At 48.4% G+C, this 21,775-nt stretch overlaps 1 protein-coding gene across 2 annotated transcripts in view; it reads left to right on the top strand.

The window, feature by feature from the left end:
* Positions 1 to 21,775, top strand: part of LOC110505942 (papilin) — a 71,977-nt gene that overhangs the window by 22,403 nt on the left and 27,799 nt on the right. For both annotated transcript variants that reach the window (XM_036962902.2, XM_036962903.2), the window contains exons 4-9: positions 6,534 to 6,594; positions 8,600 to 8,702; positions 9,443 to 9,573; positions 12,032 to 12,155; positions 12,836 to 12,916; positions 15,368 to 15,540. In XM_036962902.2, coding sequence (XP_036818797.2) covers positions 6,534 to 6,594; positions 8,600 to 8,702; positions 9,443 to 9,573; positions 12,032 to 12,155; positions 12,836 to 12,916; positions 15,368 to 15,540 — 673 coding nt within the window. The remainder of the gene's footprint in view (positions 1 to 6,533; positions 6,595 to 8,599; positions 8,703 to 9,442; positions 9,574 to 12,031; positions 12,156 to 12,835; positions 12,917 to 15,367; positions 15,541 to 21,775) is intronic.

Here is a 21,775-nt window from a genome sequence, read left to right as displayed (position 1 = left end):
ACCCAGCCTCCATGCTACCTGCCTCCACCCAGCTGGTACACCCAGTCCAGCCTCCATGCTACCTGCCTCCATCCAGCTGGTACACCCAGCCTCCATGCTACCTGCCTCCACCCAGCTGGTACACCCAGCCTCCATGCTACCTGCCTCCACCCAGCTGGTACACCCAGCCTCCGTGCTACCTGCCTCCCCCAACTGGTACACCCAGTTCAGCCTCCGTGCTACCTGCCTCCCCCAACTGGTACACCCAGTCCAGCCTCCGTGCTACCTGCCTCCCCCCAGCTGGTACACCCAGCCTCTGTGCTACCTGCCTCCCCCAGCTGGTGCACCCAGCCTCCATGCTACCTGCCTCCCCCAACTGGTGCACCCAGCCTCTGTGCTACCTGCCTCCCTCCAGCTGGTACACCCAGCCTCCATGCTACCTGCCTCCCCCAGCTGGTACACCTAGCCTCCATGCTACCTGCCTCCCCCCAACTGGTGCACCCAGCCTCCATGCTACCTGCCTCCACCCAGCTGGTACACCCAGTCCAGCCTCCATGCTACCTGCCTCCACCCAGCTGGTACACCCAGCCTCCATGCTACCTGCCTCCCCCCAGCTGGCACACCCAGTCCAACCTCCGTGCTACCTGCCTCCCCCCAGCTGGTGCACCCAGCCTCCGTGCTACCTGCCTCCCCCAACTGGTACACCCAGTCCAGCCTCCGTGCTACCTGCCTCCCCCAACTGGTACACCCAGTCCAGCCTCCGTGCTACCTGCCTCCCCCCAGCTGGTACACCCAGCCTCTGTGCTACCTGCCTCCCCCAGCTGGTGCACCCAGCCTCCATGCTACCTGCCTCCCCCAACTGGTGCACCCAGCCTCCGTGCTACCTGCCTCCCTCCAGCTGGTACACCCAGCCTCCATGCTACCTGCCTCCCCCAGCTGGTACACCCAGCCTCCATGCTACCTGCCTCCCCCCAACTGGTGCACCCAGCCTCCGTGCTACCTGCCTCCCCCCAACTGGTGCACCCAGTCCAGCCTCCGTGCTACCTGCCTCCCCCAACTGGTACACCCAGTCCAGCCTCCATGCTACCTGCCTCCACCCAGCTGGTACACCCAGTCCAGCCTCCATGCTACCTGCCTCCACCCAGCTGGTTCACCCAGCCTCCATGCTACCTGCCTCCCCCCAACTGGTGCACCCAGCCTCCGTGCTACCTGCCTCCCCCAGCTGGTGCATTGCTACTTCCTGAGGCTACCGTCCACCTGGTCTGTTGTGTTGTGTCTCGTCAGGAACATTAGTCAGCCTGTCCAGTACCTATCTTCAATTATTAGACCACATCACTCTTTTGACTTGAACTCCTCCTGCACCCTATTACAGTATGCGTCAATGTTCCCTTCACAGATACCAGTTACCATGTTGCCAACAGTTACCATGTTGCCGACAGTTACCATGTTGCCAACAGTTACCGTGTTGCCGACAGTTACCGTGTTGCCGACAGTTACCATGTTGCCGACAGTTACCATGTTGCCAACAGTTACCATGTTGCCGACAGTTACCATGTTGCCGACAGTTACCATGTTGCCGACAGTTACCATGTTGCCGACAGTTACCATGTTGCCGACAGTTACCGTGTTGCCAACAGTTACCATGTTGTTCAAACAGAAAGGGAGGAGGAGGAGTATAGTCTGAGCCTGGGTGAAGTGAATAACACTTAGGATACGTCTCAAATGGCTCCATATTCCCTGTTTAGTGCCCTACTTTAGACCAGGGCCCATAGGGCTCTACTTTAGACCAGGGCCCATAGGGCTCTACTGTTGACCAGGGCCCTTAGAGCTCTACTTTAGACCAGGGCCCATAGGGCTCCACTGTTGACCAGGGCCCTTAGAGCTCTACTTTAGACCAGGGTTCATAGAGCTCTGTCGACCAGGGCCCATAGGGCTCTACTGTTGACCAGGGCCCATAGGGCTCTACTGTTGACCAGGGCCCATAGGGCTCTACTGTTGACCAGGGCCCATAGGGCTCTACTGTTGACCAGGGCCCATAGGGCTCTACTGTTGACCAGGGCCCATAGGGCTCTACTGTTGACCAGGGATCATAGGGCTCTACTGTTGACCGGGGCCCATAGGGCTCTACTGTTGACCAGGTTTCATAGAGCTCTACTGTTGACCAGGGCCCTTAGAGCTCTACTGTTGACCAGGGATCATAGGGCTCTACTGTTGACCGGGGCCCATAGGGCTCTACTGTTGACCAGGTTTCATAGAGCTCTACTGTTGACCAGGGCCCTTAGAGCTCTACTGTTGACCAGGGATCATAGGGCTCTACTGTTGACCAGGTTTCATAGAGCTCTACTGTTGACCAGGGCCCTTAGAGCTCTACTGTTGACCAGGGATCATAGGGCTCTACTGTTGACCGGGGCCCATAGGGCTCTACTGTTGACCAGGGATCATAGAGCTCTACTGTTGACCAGGGTCATAAAAGCTCTACTGTTGACCAGGGATCATTGAGCTCTACTGTTGACCAGGGATCATAGAGCTCTACTGTCGACCAGGACCCATAGAGCTCTACTGTCAACCAGGGATCATGGAGCTCTACTGTTGACCAGGGATCATAGAGCTCTACTGTTGACCAGGGATCATAGAGCTTTACTGTTGACCAGGGTCATAAAAGCTCTACTGTTGACCAGGGACATTAGAGCTCTACTGTTGACCAGGGATCATAGAGCTCTACTGTTGACCAGGGTCATAAAAGCTCTACTGTTGACCAGGGATCATTGAGCTCTACTGTTGGCCAGGGATCATAGAGCTCTACTGTTGACCAGGGATCATAGAGCTCTACTGTTGACCAGGGTCATAAAAGCTCTACTGTTGACCAGGGACATTAGAGCTCTACTGTTGACCAGGGATCATAGAGCTCTACTGTTGACCAGGGATCATAGAGCTCTACTGTTGACCAGGGACATTAGAGCTCTACTGTTGACCAGGGATCATAGGGCTCTACTGTTGACCAGGGATCATAGAGCTCTACTGTTGACCAGGGATCATAGAACTCTACTGTTGACCAGGGATCATAGGGCTCTACTGTTGACCAGGGATCATAGAGCTCTACTGTTGACCAGGGTCATAAAAGCTCTACTGTTGACCAGGGATCATTGAGCTCTACTGTTGACCAGGGATCCTAGAGCTCTACTGTCGACCAGGACCCATAGAGCTCTACTGTCAACCAGGGATCATGGAGCTCTACTGTTGACCAGGGATCATAGAGCTCTACTGTTGACCAGGGTCATATAAGCTCTACTGTTGACCAGGGATCATTGAGCTCTACTGTTGGCCAGGGATCATAGAGCTCTACTGTTGACCAGGGATCATTGAGCTCTACTGTTGACCAGGGATCATAGAGCTCTACTGTTGACCAGGGTCATAAAAGCTCTACTGTTGACCAGGGACATTAGAGCTCTACTGTTGACCAGGGATCATAGAGCTCTACTGTCGACCAGGGATCATAGAGCTCTACTGTTGACCAGGGACATTAGAGCTCTACTGTTGACCAGGGACATTAGAGCTCTACTGTTGACCAGGCTCTACTGTTGACCAGGATTGAACTCATCATGGAGACATAACACTAGCCTAGTGGTTAGAGCATTGGGCCAGTAACCGAAAGGTTGCTGGATTGAATCCCCGAGCTGACAATGTAAAAATCTGTTGTTCTGCCCCTGAGCAAGGCAGTTAACCCACTGTTCCCCAGGCGCCGACGACATGGATGTCGATAATGGCAGCCCCCCGCACCTCTCTGATTCAGAGAGGTTGGGTTAAATGCAGGAAGACACATTTCAGTTGAATGCATTCAGTTGTACAACTGACTAGGTATCCCCCTTTCCCTCCCCTCTCTTACGCGTTCTTACTTGTGGAATCATAAAGATGGGACATGTCTGGTATTTAGTCTCAGGCATAACAAGCCTGGCTAAACACCTTGTTATTGATAGAACACAGATCTGAAGGGAAAGCTCTTACCAACACCACCCTATGAATACCAGCTCTTACCAACACCACCCTCTGAATACCAGCTCTTACCAACACCACCCTCTGAATACCAGCTCTTACCAACACCACCTTCTGAATACCAGCTCTTACCAACACCACCCTCTGAATACCAGCTCTTACCAACACCACCCTCTGAATACCAGCTCTTACCAACACCACCCTCTGAATACCAGCTCTTACCAACACCAACCTCTGAATACCAGCTCTTACCAACACCACTCTCTGAATACCAGCTCTTACCAACACCACCCTCTGAATACCAGCTCTTACCAACACCACCCTCTGAATACCAGCTCTTACCAACACCAACCTCTGAATACCAGCTCTTACCAACACCACTCTCTGAATGCCAGCTCTTACCAACACCACCCTCTGAATACCAGCTCTTACCAACACCACCCTCTGAATACCAGCTCTTACCAACACCACCCTCTGAATACCAGCTCTTACCAATACCACCCTCTGAATACCAGCTCTTACCAACACCACCCTCTGAATAGCAGCTCTTACCAACACCACCCTCTGAATACCAGCTCTTACCAACACCACCCTCTGAATACCAGCTCTTACCAACACCACCCTCTGAATAGCAGCTCTTACCAACACCACCATCTGAATAGCAGCTCTTACCAACACCAACTTGTGTGGGCTCCAGGGAATTTCCCTTTGGTGCAGATCTAGGATTAGCTTCCCTTCCCCCTAACCCCCCCTATCCTCCAGATGGCATCCAGTGATTTTTGAACTTTTTCCTCAAGTATAAATAGAGTCAAGTACACACACTAAATATGTTTTTAACATCACATTACACAACTGCACACTTCAAGGAGATGGGACATTCAAGGAGATGGGACATTGTAAGGAGATGGGACATTGTAAGGAGATGGGACATTCAAGGAGATGGGACATTCAAGGAGATGGGACATTCAAGGAGATTGGACATTGAAGGAGATTGGACATTGAAGGAGATTGGACATTCAAGGAGATGGGACATTCAAGGAGATTGGACATTGAAGGAGATGGGACATTGAAGGAGATGGAACATTGTAAGGAGATGGGACATTCAAGGAGATGGGACATTCAAGGAGATGGGACATTCAAGGAGATGGGACATTGAAGGAGATGGGACATTCAAGGAGATTGGACATTGAAGGAGATTGGACATTGAAGGAGATGGAACATTGAAGGAGATGGGACATTCAAGGAGATTGGACATTCAAGGAGGTTGGACATTCAAGGAGGTTAGACATTCAAGGAGATTGGACATTCAAGGAGGTTAGACATTCAAGGAGATTGGACATTCAAGGAGGTTAGGCATTCAAGGAGATTGGACATTGAAGGAGTTGGACTGATGGTCAGATGTGATGTCATCACAATGCTTGTGGGAACAATAAAGCCCCCCCCCCCCCCCACACTTGTGCCATGTCATGTTATACCTGGTCCACCTATTGAGATGTGCCTTTTGTTAAGTAAATCAAGTGATAAATGAGGTGAAAAGGAATGGATTTCTATGAATTTGTAGGGTCCGCTCATATAGCAGACCAATACCCAACTACCCACTTAGTTAGTTAGGTCTGTTCAGAGGCGTTAAGGGGGTAGGATGTTGGGTGGGGGGGGGGGGGGGGGGCATATAAACTACATCTTATGTTTCTGTGCAATAGTTATTGTTAAAACTTAAATACATATTTTCAAAAAGGTGAAAAGGAGACTGGGAGAGGACTTTAACCATGAGTGGAAAAAACTGACCCAGGATCAGCGCGGAGGAGCAACTTCACCCTACACTTCCTGTACATCAGCGGAGGCTGGTGGGAGGAGCTATAGGAGGACAGGCTCCATGTAACGGCTGGAACGGAATCAACGGAACGGAGTCAAACGTGTGGTTTCCGTTTCGTTTGACACAAGTTCCATGTATTCCATTCCAGCCGTTGCAACGAGCCCGTCCTCCTATAACTCCTCCCACCAGCCTCCTCTGCTGTACATACTGCAGGAAGCCAAACGCTCTTGTAGGGACTGTGTACCAAATGGTACCCTATTCCTTTTGTAGGGCACTACTTTTGACCAGGACCCATAGAGCTGTGGTTGAAAGTAGTGCACTACGTAGGGAATAGGGTGTAATTTGGCGTGAACCCTTCACTGTGTACTGATGTAGGTGAAAGGTCAGCCTTAATGACTACATTATCTTCATCGTGTAATTATCTCTGTAATCTCTCTCTCCCGGTTAAGAGGGCGAAGTTGCCTTGCCCCCAAATGCTGATCCAGGGTCAGTTTAGCTTAAGGTTAGGGTTGATGAAGCTGATCCTAGGTCTGTACCTAGGGGAAAGTTCCGCCTTGGAGCTCTGAGCCCACTGATTGTAGCCTGGTCCCAGGTCTGTTTATGCTGTTTTGCCAACTTCCAGGATGTTGTCATGCCGAACATGTATTGGCAAGACAGAACAGATCTGGGACCAGATAACTGATGAATTAGCTCTAATCTTTATCCTGTCTTTAAACCATGAATAACCTCTGACCTTTAATCCGTGTTACAGGACTGACGGAGGGAATAACTGTGTGGGACCAGACAAGTCCTACAGCTCCTGTAATATCCAGGTAAACAACATGCTAATTCCCCAAATCCCCAAAAACGTTCTTTCACAGACTATTCATCTTGGTGTAACTCTCTGTCTATTACTGTTGGTGTAACTCTCTCAGTCTATTACTGTTGGTGTAACTCTCTCAGTCTATTACTGTTGGTGTAGCTCTCTCTCTGTCTATTACTGTTGGTGTAGCTCTCTCAGTCTATTACTGTTGGTGTAGCTCTCTCTCTGTCTATTACTGTTGGTGTAACTCTCTCAGTCTATTACTGTTGGTGTAACTCTCTCAGTCTATTACTGTTGGTGTTGCTCTCTCTCAGTCTATTACTGTTGGTGTTGCTCTCTCGCAGTCTATTACTGTTGGTGTTGCTCTCTCAGTCTATTACTGTTGGTGTAGCTCTCTTTCAGTCTATTACTGTTGGTGTAGCTCTCTCTCAGTCTATTACTGTTGGTGTTGCTCTCTCTCAGTCTATTACTGTTGGTGTTGCTCTCTCTCAGTCTATTACTGTTGGTGTAGCTCTCTCTGTCTATTACTGTTGGTGTAACTCTCTCTCAGTCTATTACTGTTGGTGTAGCTCTCTCAGTCTATTACTGTTGGTGTAGCTCTCTCTGTCTATTACTGTTGGTGTAACTCTCTCTGTCTATTACTGTTGGTGTAACTCTCTCTGTCTATTACTGTTGGTGTAACTCTCTCTCAGTCTATTACTGTTGGTGTAGCTCTCTCAGTCTATTACTGTTGGTGTTGCTCTCTCTCAGTCTATTACTGTTGGTGTAGCTCTCTCTCAGTCTATTACTGTTGGTGTAGCTCTCTCAGTCTATTACTGTTGGTGTAGCTCTCTCAGTCTATTACTGTTGGTGTAGCTCTCTCTCAGTCTATTACTGTTGGTGTAGCTCTCTCAGTCTATTACTGTTGGTGTAGCTCTCTCAGTCTATTACTGTTGGTGTAGCTCTCTCTCAGTCTATTACTGTTGGTGTAATTCTCTCAGTCTAATACTGTTGGTGTAGCTCTCTCTCAGTCTATTACTGTTGGTGTAATTCTCTCAGTCTAATACTGTTGGTGTAGCTCTCTCTCAGTCTATTACTGTTGGTGTAATTCTCTCAGTCTATTACTGTTGGTGTAGCTCTCTCTCAGTCTATTACTGTTGGTGTAATTCTCTCAGTCTAATACTGTTGGTGTAGCTCTCTCTCTCTCTCAACCCTGTTACTGTCAACCCTGTTACTGTCAACCCTGTTACGGTCAACCCTGTTACTGTCAACCCTGTTACGGTCAACCCTGTTACTGTCAACCCTGTTACTGTCAACCCTGTTACTGTCAACCCTGTTACGGTCAACCCTGTTACGGTCAACCCTGTTACTGTCAACCCTGTTACGGTCAACCCTGTTACGGTCAACCCTGTTACTGTCAACCCTGATACTGTCAACCCTGATACTGTCAACCCTGTTACGGTCAACCCTGTTACTGTCAACCCTGTTACGGTCAACCCTGTTACGGTCAACCCTGTTACGGTCAACCCTGTTACTGTCAACCCTGTTACGGTCAACCTTGTTACTGTCAACCCTGGTACGGTCAACCCTGGTACGGTCAACCCTGTTACTGTCAACGCTGTCATGGTCAACCCTGTTACGGTCAACCCTGTTACGGTCAACCCTGTTACGGTCAACCCTGTTACGGTCAACTCTGTTATTTTATTTGGCACTAATTAGTTACTTACTATAACACTTTTTTTGTTTAACCTCTTGAAAACTTTTTTTTAACATTAAGTTGAACATGTCCTCTTTATGACAAAATATTCAAATTAGGTGACCAGGGTACACTTCTTCAAAGGCAGCGAATTGGCAGAACGACTCAGTTGTTAATCTTTGGGAATAAACCATATATTTCATGTTAAGTTCATATCACTGACAGGAAAGAGCCAACAGGGTGTTATACAGTAATATACTCTCTGTCGGCCTATGCCCTGACTTCTAATTACCCCTCTAATTACCCCTTACCCCATTACCTCTCCCTGTGTATCACCCAGGATTGCCCAGAGGGATCTCGGGACTTCAGAGAGGAGCAGTGTTCTCAGTTTGATGGATCTGACTTCCAGGGAAAACGATACAAATGGCTCCCATACTATGGAGGTGAGTCAGGAGGGCCTGAGGGCCGGGGCTTTATACAGCTCCCATACTATGGAGGTGAGTCAGGAGGGCCTGAGGGCCGGGGCTTTATACAGCTCCCATACTATGGAGGTGAGTCAGGAGGGCCTGAGGGCCGGGGCTTTATACAGCTCCCATACTATGGAGGTGAGTCAGGAGGGCCTGAGGGCCGGGGCTTTATACAGCTCCCATACTATGGAGGTGAGTCAGGAGGGCCTGAGGGCCGGGGCTTTATACAGCTCCCATACTATGGAGGTGAGTCAGGAAAAAGACTGTATAACGTTTGGTAAAGACTGTATAACGTTTGGTAATGACTGTATAACGTTTGGTAATGACTGTATAACGTTTGGTAATGACTGTATAACGTTTGGTAATGACTGTATAACGTTTGGTAATGACTGTATAACGTTTGGTAATGACTGTATAACGTTTGGTAATGACTGTATAACGTTTGGTAATGACTGTATAACGTTTGGTAATGACTGTATAACGTTTGGTAATGACTGTATAACGTTTGGTAATAACGTTTGGTAAAGACTGTATAACGTTTGGTAATGACTATAACGTTTGGTAATGACTGTATAACGTTTGGTAATAACGTTTGGTAAAGACTGTATAATAATAACAGCAATGTTCAGCAGACCACTGGAATATATTACTGGTAATGTTACGCAAATTCCAGGTGAAGAAGGGTGAACTAAAGGTGTGTTTGTGTTTCCCACCAGCTGACAACCTGTGTGAGCTGAACTGTATGCCCAGAGGAGAGAACTTCTTCTACCGCCACAGGACAGCTGTGGCCGACGGCACGCCCTGCCACCCCGGGAGGAAGGATGTCTGTGTTGATGGAGTCTGTAAGGTAGGTGTGTGTGTGTTCGTGTGTGTGTGTGTGTGTGTGTGTGTGTGTGTGTGTGTGTGTGTGTGTGTGTGTGTGAGGTAGGATTAAACTTGAGGCTTAATAACAGAAGGGTATTGTGATTATCGAGGGGGGGGGGGGTTGGATGGAACTTATCAACACTTTCACTCAATTCATCAATTTCACTCTGACCTTAACATGTTTCACTCTGACTTCAGTTTCCCTCTAACTTCAGTTTCCCTCTAACTTCAGTTTCCCTCTAACTTCAGTTTCCCTCTAACTTCAGTTTCCCTCTAACTTCAGTTTCCCTCTAACTTCAGTTTCTCTACAACTTCAGTTTCCCTCTAACTTCAGTTTCTCTACAACTTCAGTTTCCCTCTAACTTCAGTTTCCCTCTTACTTCAGTTTCCCTCTAACTTCAGTTTCCCTCTAACTTCAGTTTCCCTCTTACTTCAGTTTCCCTCTTACTTCAGTTTCCCTCTTACTTCAGTTTCCCTCTTACTTCAGTTTCCCTCTTACTTCAGTTTCCCTCTAACTTCAGTTTCCCTCTTACTTCAGTTTCCCTCTTACTTCAGTTTCCCTATTTCTTATAACTTCAGTTTCACGGGTACTTCAGTTTCCCTTTAACTTCAGATTCCCTCTAACTTAAACCTGTATTGAGTTGTGTGACAGCCTTCTTGTCTTCCTGAATCCCACTGATAAGATCTTCATAGCTACGCAAATACCTTCCCAGATCTAGTATCTCTCTCCTTCCAGACCTAGAATCTCTCTCTCCTTCCAGACCTAGTATCTCTCTCTCCTTCCAGACCTAGTATCTCTCTCTCCTTCCAGACCTAGAATCTCTCTCTCCTTCCAGACCTAGTATCTCTCTCCTTCCAGACCTAGTATCTCTCTCTCCTTCCAGACCTAGTATCTCTCTCCTTCCAGACCTAGAATCTCTCTCTCCTTCCAGACCTAGTATCTCTCTCTCCTTCCAGACCTAGTATCTCTCTCCTTCCAGACCTAGTATCTCTCTCCTTCCAGACCTAGAATCTCTCTCCTTCCAGACCTAGAATCTCTCTCTCCTTCCAGACCTAGAATCTCTCTCCTTCCAGACCTAGAATCTCTCTCTCCTTCCAGACCTAGTATCTCTCTCTCCTTCCAGACCTAGTATCTCTCTCCTTCCAGACCTAGTATCTCTCTCCTTCCAGACCTAGAATCTCTCTCTCCTTCCAGACCTAGTATCTCTCTCTCCTTCCAGACCTAGTATCTCTCTCCTTCCAGACCTAGTATCTCTCTCTCCTTCCAGACCTAGTATCTCTCTCTCCTTCCAGACCTAGTATCTCTCTCTCCTTCCAGACCTAGTATCTCTCTCTCCTTCCAGACCTAGAATCTCTCTCTCCTTCCAGACCTAGTATCTCTCTCCTTCCAGACCTAGAATCTCTCTCTCCTTCCAGACCTAGTATCTCTCTCCTTCCAGACCTAGAATCTCTCTCTCCTTCCAGACCTAGTATCTCTCTCCTTCCAGACCTAGAATCTCTCTCTCCTTCCAGACCTAGTATCTCTCTCTCCTTCCAGACCTAGTATCTCTCTCCTTCCAGACCTAGTATCTCTCTCCTTCCAGACCTAGTATCTCTCTCTCCTTCCAGACCTAGTATCTCTCTCTCCTTCCAGACCTAGTATCTCTCTCCTTCCAGACCTAGTATCTCTCTCTTTCCAGACCTAGTATCTCTCTCCTTCCAGACCTAGTATCTCTCTCCTTCCAGACCTAGTATCTCTCTCCTTCCAGACCTAGTATCTCTCTCCTTCCAGACCTAGTATCTCTCTCCTTCCAGACCTAGTATCTCTCTCTCCTTCCAGACCTAGTATCTCTCTCTCCTTCCAGACCTAGTATCTCTCTCTCCTTCCAGACCTAGTATCTCTCTCTCCTTCCAGACCTAGTATCTCTCTCTCCTTCCAGACCTATTATCTCTCTCTCCTTCCAGACCTAGTATCTCTCTCTCCTTCCAGACCTAGTATCTCTCTCTCTCCTTCCAGAGAACCCTGTTGCTGGAGAGATACCCTCCTGTAGGTTTTCACTCCAACCCCAGTTTATCAACCAGCTAATTGTTAGAATCAGGTGTGTTAGATTAGGTTTGGAGCGAAAACCTACAGGATGGTAGCTCTCCAGGAACAGGGTCATAGAGACCTGGTGTAAACCTACAGGAGGGTATCTCTCCAGGAACAGGGTCGTAGAGTCCTGGTGTAAACCTACAGGAGGGTATCTCTCCAGGAACAGGGTTGGAGAACCCTGGTTTAAACCTACAGGAGGGTAGCTCTCCAGGAACAGGGTCGGAGAGGCCTGGTGTAAACCTACAGGAGGGTATCTCTCCAGGAACAGGGTCGGAGAGGCCTGGTGTAAACCTACAGGAGGGTATCTCTCCAGGAACAGGGTCGGAGAGGCCTACTCTAACCCATGTCCCTATCCCCCCCCCCCCCGTAGCGTCTGGGCTGTGACAACATGCTGGAATCCCCCCAGCAGGAGGACCCCTGTCTGCAGTGTGGGGGCAACGGACAGTCCTGCTACCCCGTCAGGAGCACCTTCAGCATGACCAACCTGCCCAAAGGTACAGTTCTCTTACCTCTTCACCAGGATCCGTGGATAGAGCTCCCGTTACAGCCCACTCTCTGTACATCAGTGTGTTAACATAGCATCTCTCCAGGTATCGACTCTTCATGTCCACTGGTGTGTTTTATGTCTCCTGTCCTCCTCCCCCCAGGCTATAACCAGGTGTTTTATATCTCCTGTTCTCTTCCCTCCCAGGCTATAACCAGGTGTTTTATCTCTCCTGTTCTCTTCCCTCCCAGGCTATAACCAGGTGTTTTATGTTTCCTGTTCTCTTCCCTCCCAGGCTATAACCAGGTGTTTTATCTCTCCTGTCCTCCTCCCCCCAGGCTATAACCAGGTGTTTTATCTCTCCTGTTCTCTTCCCTCCCAGGCTATAACCAGGTGTTTTATGTATCCTGTTCTCTTCCCTCCCAGGCTATAACCAGGTGTTTTATCTCTCCTGTTCTCTTCCCTGCCAGGCTATAACCAGGTGTTTTATCTCTCCTGTTCTCTTCCCTCCCAGGCTATAACCAGGTGTTTTATCTCTCCTGTTCTCTTCCCTGCCAGGCTATAACCAGGTGTTTTATCTCTCCTGTTCTCTTCCCTCCCAGGCTATAATCAGGTGTTTTATCTCTCCTGTTCTCTTCCCTCCCAGGCTATAACCAGGTGTTTTATATCTCCTGTTCTCCTCCCTCCCAGGCTATAACCAGGTGTTTATCATCCCTGTGGGAGCCACCTCCATCCAGATCAGAGAGACTGTTGCCACTCGTAATTACCTGGGTGAGTCCCTAACTGCCCGGGTGAGTCCCTAACTGCCTGGGTGAGTCCCTAACTGCCCGGGTGAGTCCCTAACTGCCCAGGTCCCTAACTGTCCGGGCGAATCCCTAACTGCCCGGGTAAATCCCTAACTGCCTGGGTGAGTCCCTAACTGCCTGGGTGAGTCCCTAACTGCCTGGGTGAGTCCCTAACTGCCTGGGTGAGTCCCTAACTGCCTGGGTGAGTCCCTAACTGCCCGGGCGAGTCTTTAATTCCTTGGATGACTGGGCTAGAGATGACAGGACATGAGATGGCAATAGGACAGTTGTACCAGAAAAGCTGTGTTCTATGGTGGTGTAATGATCTGTGACTCTGAACTCTAGTCCTTCTGTCTGTAATGATCTGTGACTGAACTCTAGTCCTTCTGTCTATAATGATCTGTGACTGAACTCTAGTCCTTCTGTCTGTAATGATCTGTGACTCTGAACTCTAGTCCTTCTGTCTGTAATGATCTGTGACTCTGAACTCTAGTCCTTCTTTCTGTAATGATCTGTGACTCTGAACTCTAGTCCTTCTGTCTGTAATGATCTGTGACTGAACTCTAGTCCTTCTGTCTGTAATGATCTGTGACTATGAACTCTAGTCCTTCTGTCTGTAATGATCTGTGACTCTGAACTCTAGTCCTTCTGTCTGTAATGATCTGTGACTGAACTCTAGTCCTTCTGTCTGTAATGATCTGTGACTGAACTCTAGTCCTTCTGTCTGTAATGATCTGTGACTCTGAACTCTAGTCCTTCTGTCTGTAATGATCTGTGACTGAACTCTAGTCCTTCTGTCTGTAATGATCTGTGACTCTGAACTCTAGTCCTTCTGTCTGTAATGATCTGTGACTCTGAACTCTAGTCCTTCTGTCTGTAATGATCTGTGACTGAACTCTAGTCCTTCTGTCTATAATGATCTGTGACTGAACTCTAGTCCTTCTGTCTGTAATGATCTGTGACTGAACTCTAGTCCTTCTGTCTGTAATGATCTGTGACTCTGAACTCTAGTCCTTCTGTCTATAATGATCTGTCACTCTGAACTCTAGTCCTTCTGTCTCTTCTGTCTCTGAACTCTAGTCCTTCTGTTTGTAATGATCTGTGACTCTGAACTCTAGTCCTTCTGTCTCTAATGATCTGTAATTCTGAACTCTAGTCCTTCTGTCTCTAATGATCTGTGACTCTGAACTCTAGTCCTTCTGTCTCTAATGATCTGTGACTCCGAACTCTGTGTCTGTGTCTGTCTCTGTCTGTCTGTGTCTCTGTCTGTCTCTGTCTGTCTCTCTCTGTCTCTTGCTGTGTCTGTCTGTGTTTGTGTCTGTCTGTCTATCTCTGCCTGTCTCTGCCCATCTCTGCCTGTCTCTATCTCTGCCTGTCTCTGCCCATCTCTGCCTGTCTCTGTCTCTGCCTGTCTCTGCCCGTCTCTGTCTGTGTCTGCCTGTCTTTGTCTCTGTCTGTCTCTGTTTGTCTCTGCCTGTCTCTGTCTCTGCCTGTCTCTGTTTGTCTCTGCCTGTCTCTCTCTCTGCCTGTCTCTGCCGTCTCTGTCTGTGTCTGCCTGTCTTTGTCTCTGCCTGTCTCTGTGTCTGCCTGTCTCTCTCTCTGCCCGTCTCTGTCTGTGTCTGCCTGTCTTTGTCTCTGTCTGTCTCTGTTTGTCTCTGCCTGTCTCTGTCTCTGCCTGTCTCTGTTTGTCTCTGCCTGTCTCTCTCTCTGCCGTCTCTGTCTGTGTCTGCCTGTCTTTGTCTCTGCCTGTCTCTGTGTCTGCCTGTCTCTCTCTCTGCCTGTCTCTCTCTCTGCCTGTCTCTGCCGTCTCTGTCTGTGTCTGCCTGTCTTTGTCTCTGCCTGTCTCTGTGTCTGCCTGTCTTTGTCTCTGTCTGTCTCTGTGTCTGCCTGTCTTTGTCTCTGTCTGTCTCTCTCTCTGCCTGTCTCTGCCGTCTCTGTCTGTGTCTGCCTGTCTTTGTCTCTGCCTGTCTCTGTGTCTGCCTGTCTCTCTCTCTGCCTGTCTCTCTCTCTGCCTGTCTCTGCCGTCTCTGTCTGTGTCTGCCTGTCTTTGTCTCTGCCTGTCTCTGTGTCTGCCTGTCTTTGTCTCTGTCTGTCTCTGTGTCTGCCTGTCTTTGTCTCTGTCTGTCTCTCTCTCTGCCTGTCTCTGCCGTCTCGGTCTGTGTCTGCCTGTCTTTGTCTCTGCCTGTCTCTGTGTCTGCCTGTCTTTGTCTCTGTCTGTCTCTCTCTCTGCCTGTCTCTGCCGTCTCTGTCTGTGTCTGCCTGTCTTTGTCTCTGCCTGTCTCTGTGTCTGCCTGTCTTTGTCTCTGCCTGTCTCTGTGTCTGCCTGTCTTTGTCTCTGTCTGTCTGTCTCTGTCTGTCCGTGTCTCTGCCTGTCTCTGTGTCTGCCTGTCTTTGTCTCTGTCTGTCTGTCTCTGTCTGTCTGTGTCTGTTTCACCAGCCGTTAAGAACCTGCGTGGTGAGTACTACCTGAACGGCCACTGGGTGATTGAGTTCTCTAGGACCACTCCAGTAGCTGGCACCATGCTATACTACCAGAGAGGGGCTGAGGGAGAGATGACTCCTGAGACCATCATCGGTCGTGGACCCACCACCGAGCCGCTGGTTATAGAGGTCAGAGTCAGTTGATCCTTTAGTTCCTTGGGGAGGGGGGGGGGGGGATTAGGTTCTAGTCCTTCTGTCTCTAATGATCTGTGACTCTGAACTCTAGTCCTTCTGTCTCTAATGATCTGTGACTCTGAACTCTAGTCCTTCTGTCTGTAATGATCTGTGACTATGAACTCTAGTCCTTCTGTCTGTAATGATCTGTGACTCTGAACTCTAGTCCTTCTGTCTGTAATGATCTGTGACTGAACTCTAGTTCTTCTGTCTGTAATGATCTGTGACTGAACTCTAGTCCTTCTGTCTGTAATGATCTGTGACTCTGAACTCTAGTCCTTCTGTCTACAATGATCTGTGACTGAACTCTAGTCCTTCTGTCTGTAATGATCTGTGACTATGAACTCTAGTCCTTCTGTCTGTAATGATCTGTGACTCTGAACTCTAGTCCTTCTGTCTGTAATGATCTGTGACTCTGAACTCTAGTCCTTCTGTCTGTAATGATCTGTGACTGAACTCTAGTCCTTCTGTCTGTAATGATCTGTGACTCTGAACTCTAGTCCTTCTGTCTGTAATGATCTGTGACTGAACTCTAGTCCTTCTGTCTGTAATGATCTGTGACTCTGAACTCTAGTCCTTCTGTCTCTAATGATCTGTGACTCTGAACTCTAGTCCTTCTGTCTGTAATGATCTGTGACTCTGAACTCTAGTCCTTCTGTCTGTAATGATCTGTGACTCTGAACTCTAGTCCTTCTGTCTGTAATGATCTGTGACTCTGAACACTAGTCCTTCTGTCTGTAATGATCTGTGACTCTGAACTCTAGTCCTTCTGTCTGTAATGATCTGTGACTCTGAACTCTAGTCCTTCTGTCTGTAATGATCTGTGACTCTGAACTCTAGTCCTTCTGTCTGTAATGATCTGTGACTCTGAACTCTAGTCCTTCTGTCTCTAATGATCTGTGACTCTGAACTCTAGTCCTTCTGTCTGTAATGATCTGTGACTCTGAACTCTAGTCCTTCTGTCTCTAATGATCTGTGACTCTGAACTCTAGTCCTTCTGTCTGTAATGATCTGTGAATCTGAACTCTAGTCCTTCTGTCTGTAATGATCTGTGACTCTGAACTCTAGTCCTTCTGTCTCTAATGATCTGTGACTCTGAACTCTAGTCCTTCTGTCTGTAATGATCTGTGACTCTGAACTCTAGTCCTTCTGTCTCTAATGATCTGTGACTCTGAACTCTAGTCCTTCTGTCTGTAATGATCTGTGAATCTGAACTCTAGTCCTTCTGTCTCTAATGATCTGTGACTCTGAACTCTAGTCCCTCTGTCTCTAATGATCTGTGACTCTGAACTCTAGTCCTTCTGTCTCTAATGATCTGTGACTCTGAACTCTAGTCCTTCTGTCTGTAATGATCTGTGAATCTGAACTCTAGTCCTTCTGTCTCTAATGATCTGTGACTGAACTCTAGTCCCTCTGTCTCTAATGATCTGTGACTCTGAACTCTAGTCCTTCTTTCTGTAATGATCTGTGACTCTGAACTCTAGTCCTTCTGTCTCTAATGATCTGTGACTCTGAACTCTAGTCCTTCTGTCTCTAATGATCTGTGACTCTGAACTCTAGTCCTTCTGTATGTAATGATCTGTGACTCTGAACTCTAGTCCTTCTGTCTGTAATGATCTGTGACTCTGAACTCTAGTCCTTCTGTCTCTAATGATCTGTGACTCTGAACTCTAGTCCTTCTGTCTCTAATGATCTGTGACTCTGAACTCTAGTCCTTCTGTCTGTAATGATCTGTGACTCTGAACTCTAGTCCTTCTGTCTGTAATGATCTGTGACTCTGAACTCTAGTCCTTCTGTCTCTAATGATCTGTGACTCTGAACTCTAGTCCTTCTTTCTGTAATGATCTGTGACTCTGAACTCTAGTCCTTCTGTCTCTAATGATCTGGGGGGGGGGTTGTAATTTCATTTTGTATGTATGTATGTATTCATGTTTTCTGACAATTATTATGAAAAAATAAATATCACAACAACACAAAAAGAGGTCTGTAACGGTTTTCTGTATGGGAAAGAGAGTCGGACCAAAATGCGGCGTGGCTATTGCGATCCATGTTTAATCAAACAAAGTAAACACGATCAAATACAAAAACAAATAAACGTAACACTAAAACCGATACAGCCTAATACTGGTGCAAAGTAACACAGAGACAGAAACAAGGACAATCACCCACAAAACCCAACACCAAACAGGCTACCTAAATATGGTTCCCAATCAGAGACAATGACCAACACCTGCCTCCGATTGAGAACCATATCAGGCCAAACATAGAACTAGACAAAGTAGACATGTAAACATAGAATGCCCACTCAGATCACTCCCTGACCAACCAAAACATAGAAACATACAAAGCAAACTATGGTCAGGGTGTGACAAGGTCAGAGTCATACAACGACCTCCTCGGCTGTTATAGACCTGAAACACGGGTGTTTATGTCACGTGTTTTAAAGTACCTTCTAATTTGACATTTGAGTCATATACGGGCAGTTTCCCGGAAACACAGATCTCCATTAAAAAATGCTTTAGTCCAGAAGAAGACTTAATCTGTGTTTGGGAAATCGCCCCTCTAGTTCTTTTCGCAGACGCACTTAGCCAGAGTGAATCAAACCTTGTCATTCAGTTAAAGTAGGTAAAGCAATTCCATACGAGTAGTCTGATCCCAGGTCTGTTGTAGTCTGGTCTCAGGTCTGTTGTAGTCTGGTCTCAGGTCTGTTGTAGTCTGATCCCAGGTCTGTTGTAGTCTGGTCTCAGGTCTGTTGTAGTCTGGTCTCAGGTCTGTTGTAGTCTGGTCCCAGGTCTGTTGTAGTCTGATCCCAGGTCTGTTGTAGTCTGGTCCCAGGTCTGTTCTAGTCTGGTGTCAGGTCTGTTGTAGTCTGGTCCCAGGTCTGTTGTAGTCTGGTCCCAGGTCTGTTGTAGTCTGGTCCCAGGTCTGTTGTAGTCTGGTCCCAGGTCTGTTGTAGTCTGATCCCAGGTCTGTTGTAGTCTGGTCCCAGGTCTGTTGTAGTCTGGTCCCAGGTCTGTTGTAGTCTGGTCCCAGGTCTGTTGTAGTCTGGTGTCAGGTCTGTTGTAGTCTGGTGTCAGGTCTGTTGTAGTCTGGTGTCAGGTCTGTTGTAGTCTGGTGTCAGGTCTGTTGTAGTCTGGTGTCAGGTCTGTTGTAGTCTGGTGTCAGGTCTGTTGTAGTCTGGTCCCAGGTCTGTTGTAGTCTGGTCCCAGGTCTGTTGTAGTCTGGTCCCAGGTCTGTTGTAGTCTGGTCCCAGGTCTGTTGTAGTCTGGTCCCAGGTCTGTTGTAGTCTGATCCCAGGTCTGTTGTAGTCTGGTCCCAGGTCTGTTGTAGTCTGGTCCCAGGTCTGTTGTAGTCTGGTCCCAGGTCTGTTGTAGTCTGGTGTCAGGTCTGTTGTAGTCTGGTGTCAGGTCTGTTGTAGTCTGGTGTCAGGTCTGTTGTAGTCTGGTGTCAGGTCTGTTGTAGTCTGGTGTCAGGTCTGTTGTAGTCTGGTGTCAGGTCTGTTGTAGTCTGGTCCCAGGTCTGTTGTAGTCTGGTCCCAGGTATGTTGTAGTCTGATCCCAGGTCTGTTGTAGTCTGGTCCCAGGTCTGTTGTAGTCTGATCCCAGGTATGTTGTAGTCTGGTGTCAGGTCTGTTGTAGTCTGGTGTCAGGTCTGTTGTAGTCTGGTGTCAGGTCTGTTGTAGTCTGGTCCCAGGTCTGTTGTAGTCTGTTCCTAGGTCTGTTGTAGTCTGGTCCCAGGTCTGTTGTAGTCTGGTCCCAGGTCTGTTGTAGTCTGGTGTCAGGTCTGTTGTAGTATGGTCCCAGGTCTGTTGTAGTCTGGTCCCAGGTCTGTTGTAGTCTGGTCCCAGGTCTGTTGTAGTCTGGTCCCAGGTCTGTTGTAGTATGGTCCCAGGTCTGTTGTAGTCTGGTCCCAGGTCTGTTGTAGTCTGGTCCCAGGTCTGTTGTAGTCTGGTCCCAGGTCTGTTGTAGTCTGGTCCCAGGTCTGTTGTAGTCTGGTCCCAGGTCTGTTGTAGTCTGGTGTCAGGTCTGTTGTAGTCTGGTGTCAGGTCTGTTGTAGTCTGGTGTCAGGTCTGTTGTAGTCTGGTGTCAGGTCTGTTGTAGTCTGGTGTCAGGTCTGTTGTAGTCTGGTCCCAGGTCTGTTGTAGTCTGATCCCAGGTATGTTGTAGTCTGGTGTCAGGTCTGTTGTAGTCTGGTGTCAGGTCTGTTGTTGTCTGGTGTCAGGTCTGTTGTAGTCTGGTGTCAGGTCTGTTGTAGTCTGGTCCCAGGTCTGTTGTAGTCTGGTCCCAGGTCTGTTGTAGTCTGGTCCCAGGTCTGTTGTAGTATGGTCCCAGGTCTGTTGTAGTCTGGTCCCAGGTCTGTTGTAGTCTGGTCCCAGGTCTGTTGTAGTCTGGTCCCAGGTCTGTTGTAGTCTGGTCCCAGGTCTGTTGTAGTCTGGTCCCAGGTCTGTTGTAGTCTGGTGTCAGGTCTGTTGTAGTCTGGTGTCAGGTCTGTTGTAGTCTGGTGTCAGGTCTGTTGTAGTCTGGTGTCAGGTCTGTTGTAGTCTGGTGTCAGGTCTGTTGTAGTCTGGTCCCAGGTCTGTTGTAGTCTGATCCCAGGTATGTTGTAGTCTGGTGTCAGGTCTGTTGTAGTCTGGTGTCAGGTCTGTTGTAGTCTGATCCCAGGTACGTTGTAGTCTGTTCCTAGGTCTGTTGTAGTCTGATCCCAGGTATGTTGTAGTCTGGTGTCAGGTCTGTTGTAGTCTGGTCCCAGGTCTGTTGTAGTCTGGTCCCAGGTCTGTTGTAGTCTGTTCCTAGGTCTGTTGTAGTCTGATCCCAGGTCTGTTGTAGTCTGGTCCCAGGTCTGTTGTAGTCTGATCCCAGGTATGTTGTAGTCTGGTGTCAGGTCTGTTGTAGTCTGGTGTCAGGTCTGTTGTAGTCTGGTCCCAGGTCTGTTGTAGTCTGGTCCCAGGTCTGTTGCTGTCTGATCCCAGGTCTGTTGTAGTCTGATCCCAGGTCTGTTGTAGTCTGATCCCAGGTATGTTGTAGTCTGGTGTCAGGTCTGTTGTAGTCTGGTCCCAGGTCTGTTGTAGTCTGGTCCCAGGTCTGTTGTAGTCTGGTGTCAGGTCTGTTGTAGTCTGATCCCAGGTCTGTTGTAGTCTGATCCCAGGTATGTTGTAGTCTGGTGTCAGGTCTGTTGTAGTCTGGTCCCAGGTCTGTTGTAGTCTGGTGTCAGGTCTGTTGTAGTCTGGTCCCAGGTCTGTTGTAGTCTGGTCCCAGGTCTGTTGTAGTCTGGTCCTAGGTCTGTTGTAGTCTGGTCTCAGGTCTGTTGTAGTCTGGTCTCAGGTCTGTTGTAGTCTGGTCCCAGGTCTGTTGTAGTCTGGTCCCAGGTCTGTTGTAGTCTGGTGTCAGGTCTGTTGTAGTCTGGTCCCAGGTCTGTTGTAGTCTGGTCCCAGGTCTGTTGTAGTCTGGTCCTAGGTCTGTTGTAGTCTGGTCCCAGGTCTGTTGTAGTCTGATCCCAGGTCTGTTGTAGTCTGATCCCAGGTATGTTGTAGTCTGGTGTCAGGTCTGTTGTAGTCTGTTCCTAGGTCTGTTGTAGTCTGGTGTCAGGTCTGTTGTAGTCTGGTCCCAGGTCTGTTGTAGTCTGGTCCCAGGTCTGTTGTAGTCTGATCCCAGGTCTGTTGTAGTCTGATCCCAGGTATGTTGTAGTCTGGTGTCAGGTCTGTTGTAGTCTGGTGTCAGGTCTGTTGTAGTCTGGTGTCAGGTCTGTTGTAGTCTGATCCCAGGTCTGTTGTAGTCTGTTCCTAGGTCTGTTGTAGTCTGGTCTCAGGTCTGTTGTAGTCTGGTCCCAGGTCTGTTGTAGTCTGGTCTCAGGTCTGTTGTAGTCTGATCCCAGGTCTGTTGTAGTCTGGTCCCAGGTCTGTTGTAGTCTGGTCCCAGGTCTGTTGTAGTCTGGTCCCAGGTCTGTTGTAGTCTGGTCCCAGGTCTGTTGTAGTCTGGTCCCAGGTCTGTTGTAGTCTGTTCCCAGGTCTGTTGTAGTCTGGTCCCAGGTCTGTTGTAGTCTGTTCCTAGGTCTGTTGTAGTCTGGTCTCAGGTCTGTTGTAGTCTGGTCCCAGGTCTGTTGTAGTCTGATCCCAGGTCTGTTGTAGTCTGGTCTCAGGTCTGTTGTAGGTCTGTTGTAGTCTGATGTCAGGTCTGTTGTAGTCTGGTCCCAG

Source organism: Oncorhynchus mykiss, chromosome 25, assembly GCF_057628025.1.
Source record: "Oncorhynchus mykiss isolate SJ-2025 chromosome 25, ASM5762802v1, whole genome shotgun sequence".
NCBI lineage: Eukaryota > Metazoa > Chordata > Actinopteri > Salmoniformes > Salmonidae > Oncorhynchus > Oncorhynchus mykiss.
This window is presented reverse-complemented; position numbering and strand designations above follow the sequence as displayed.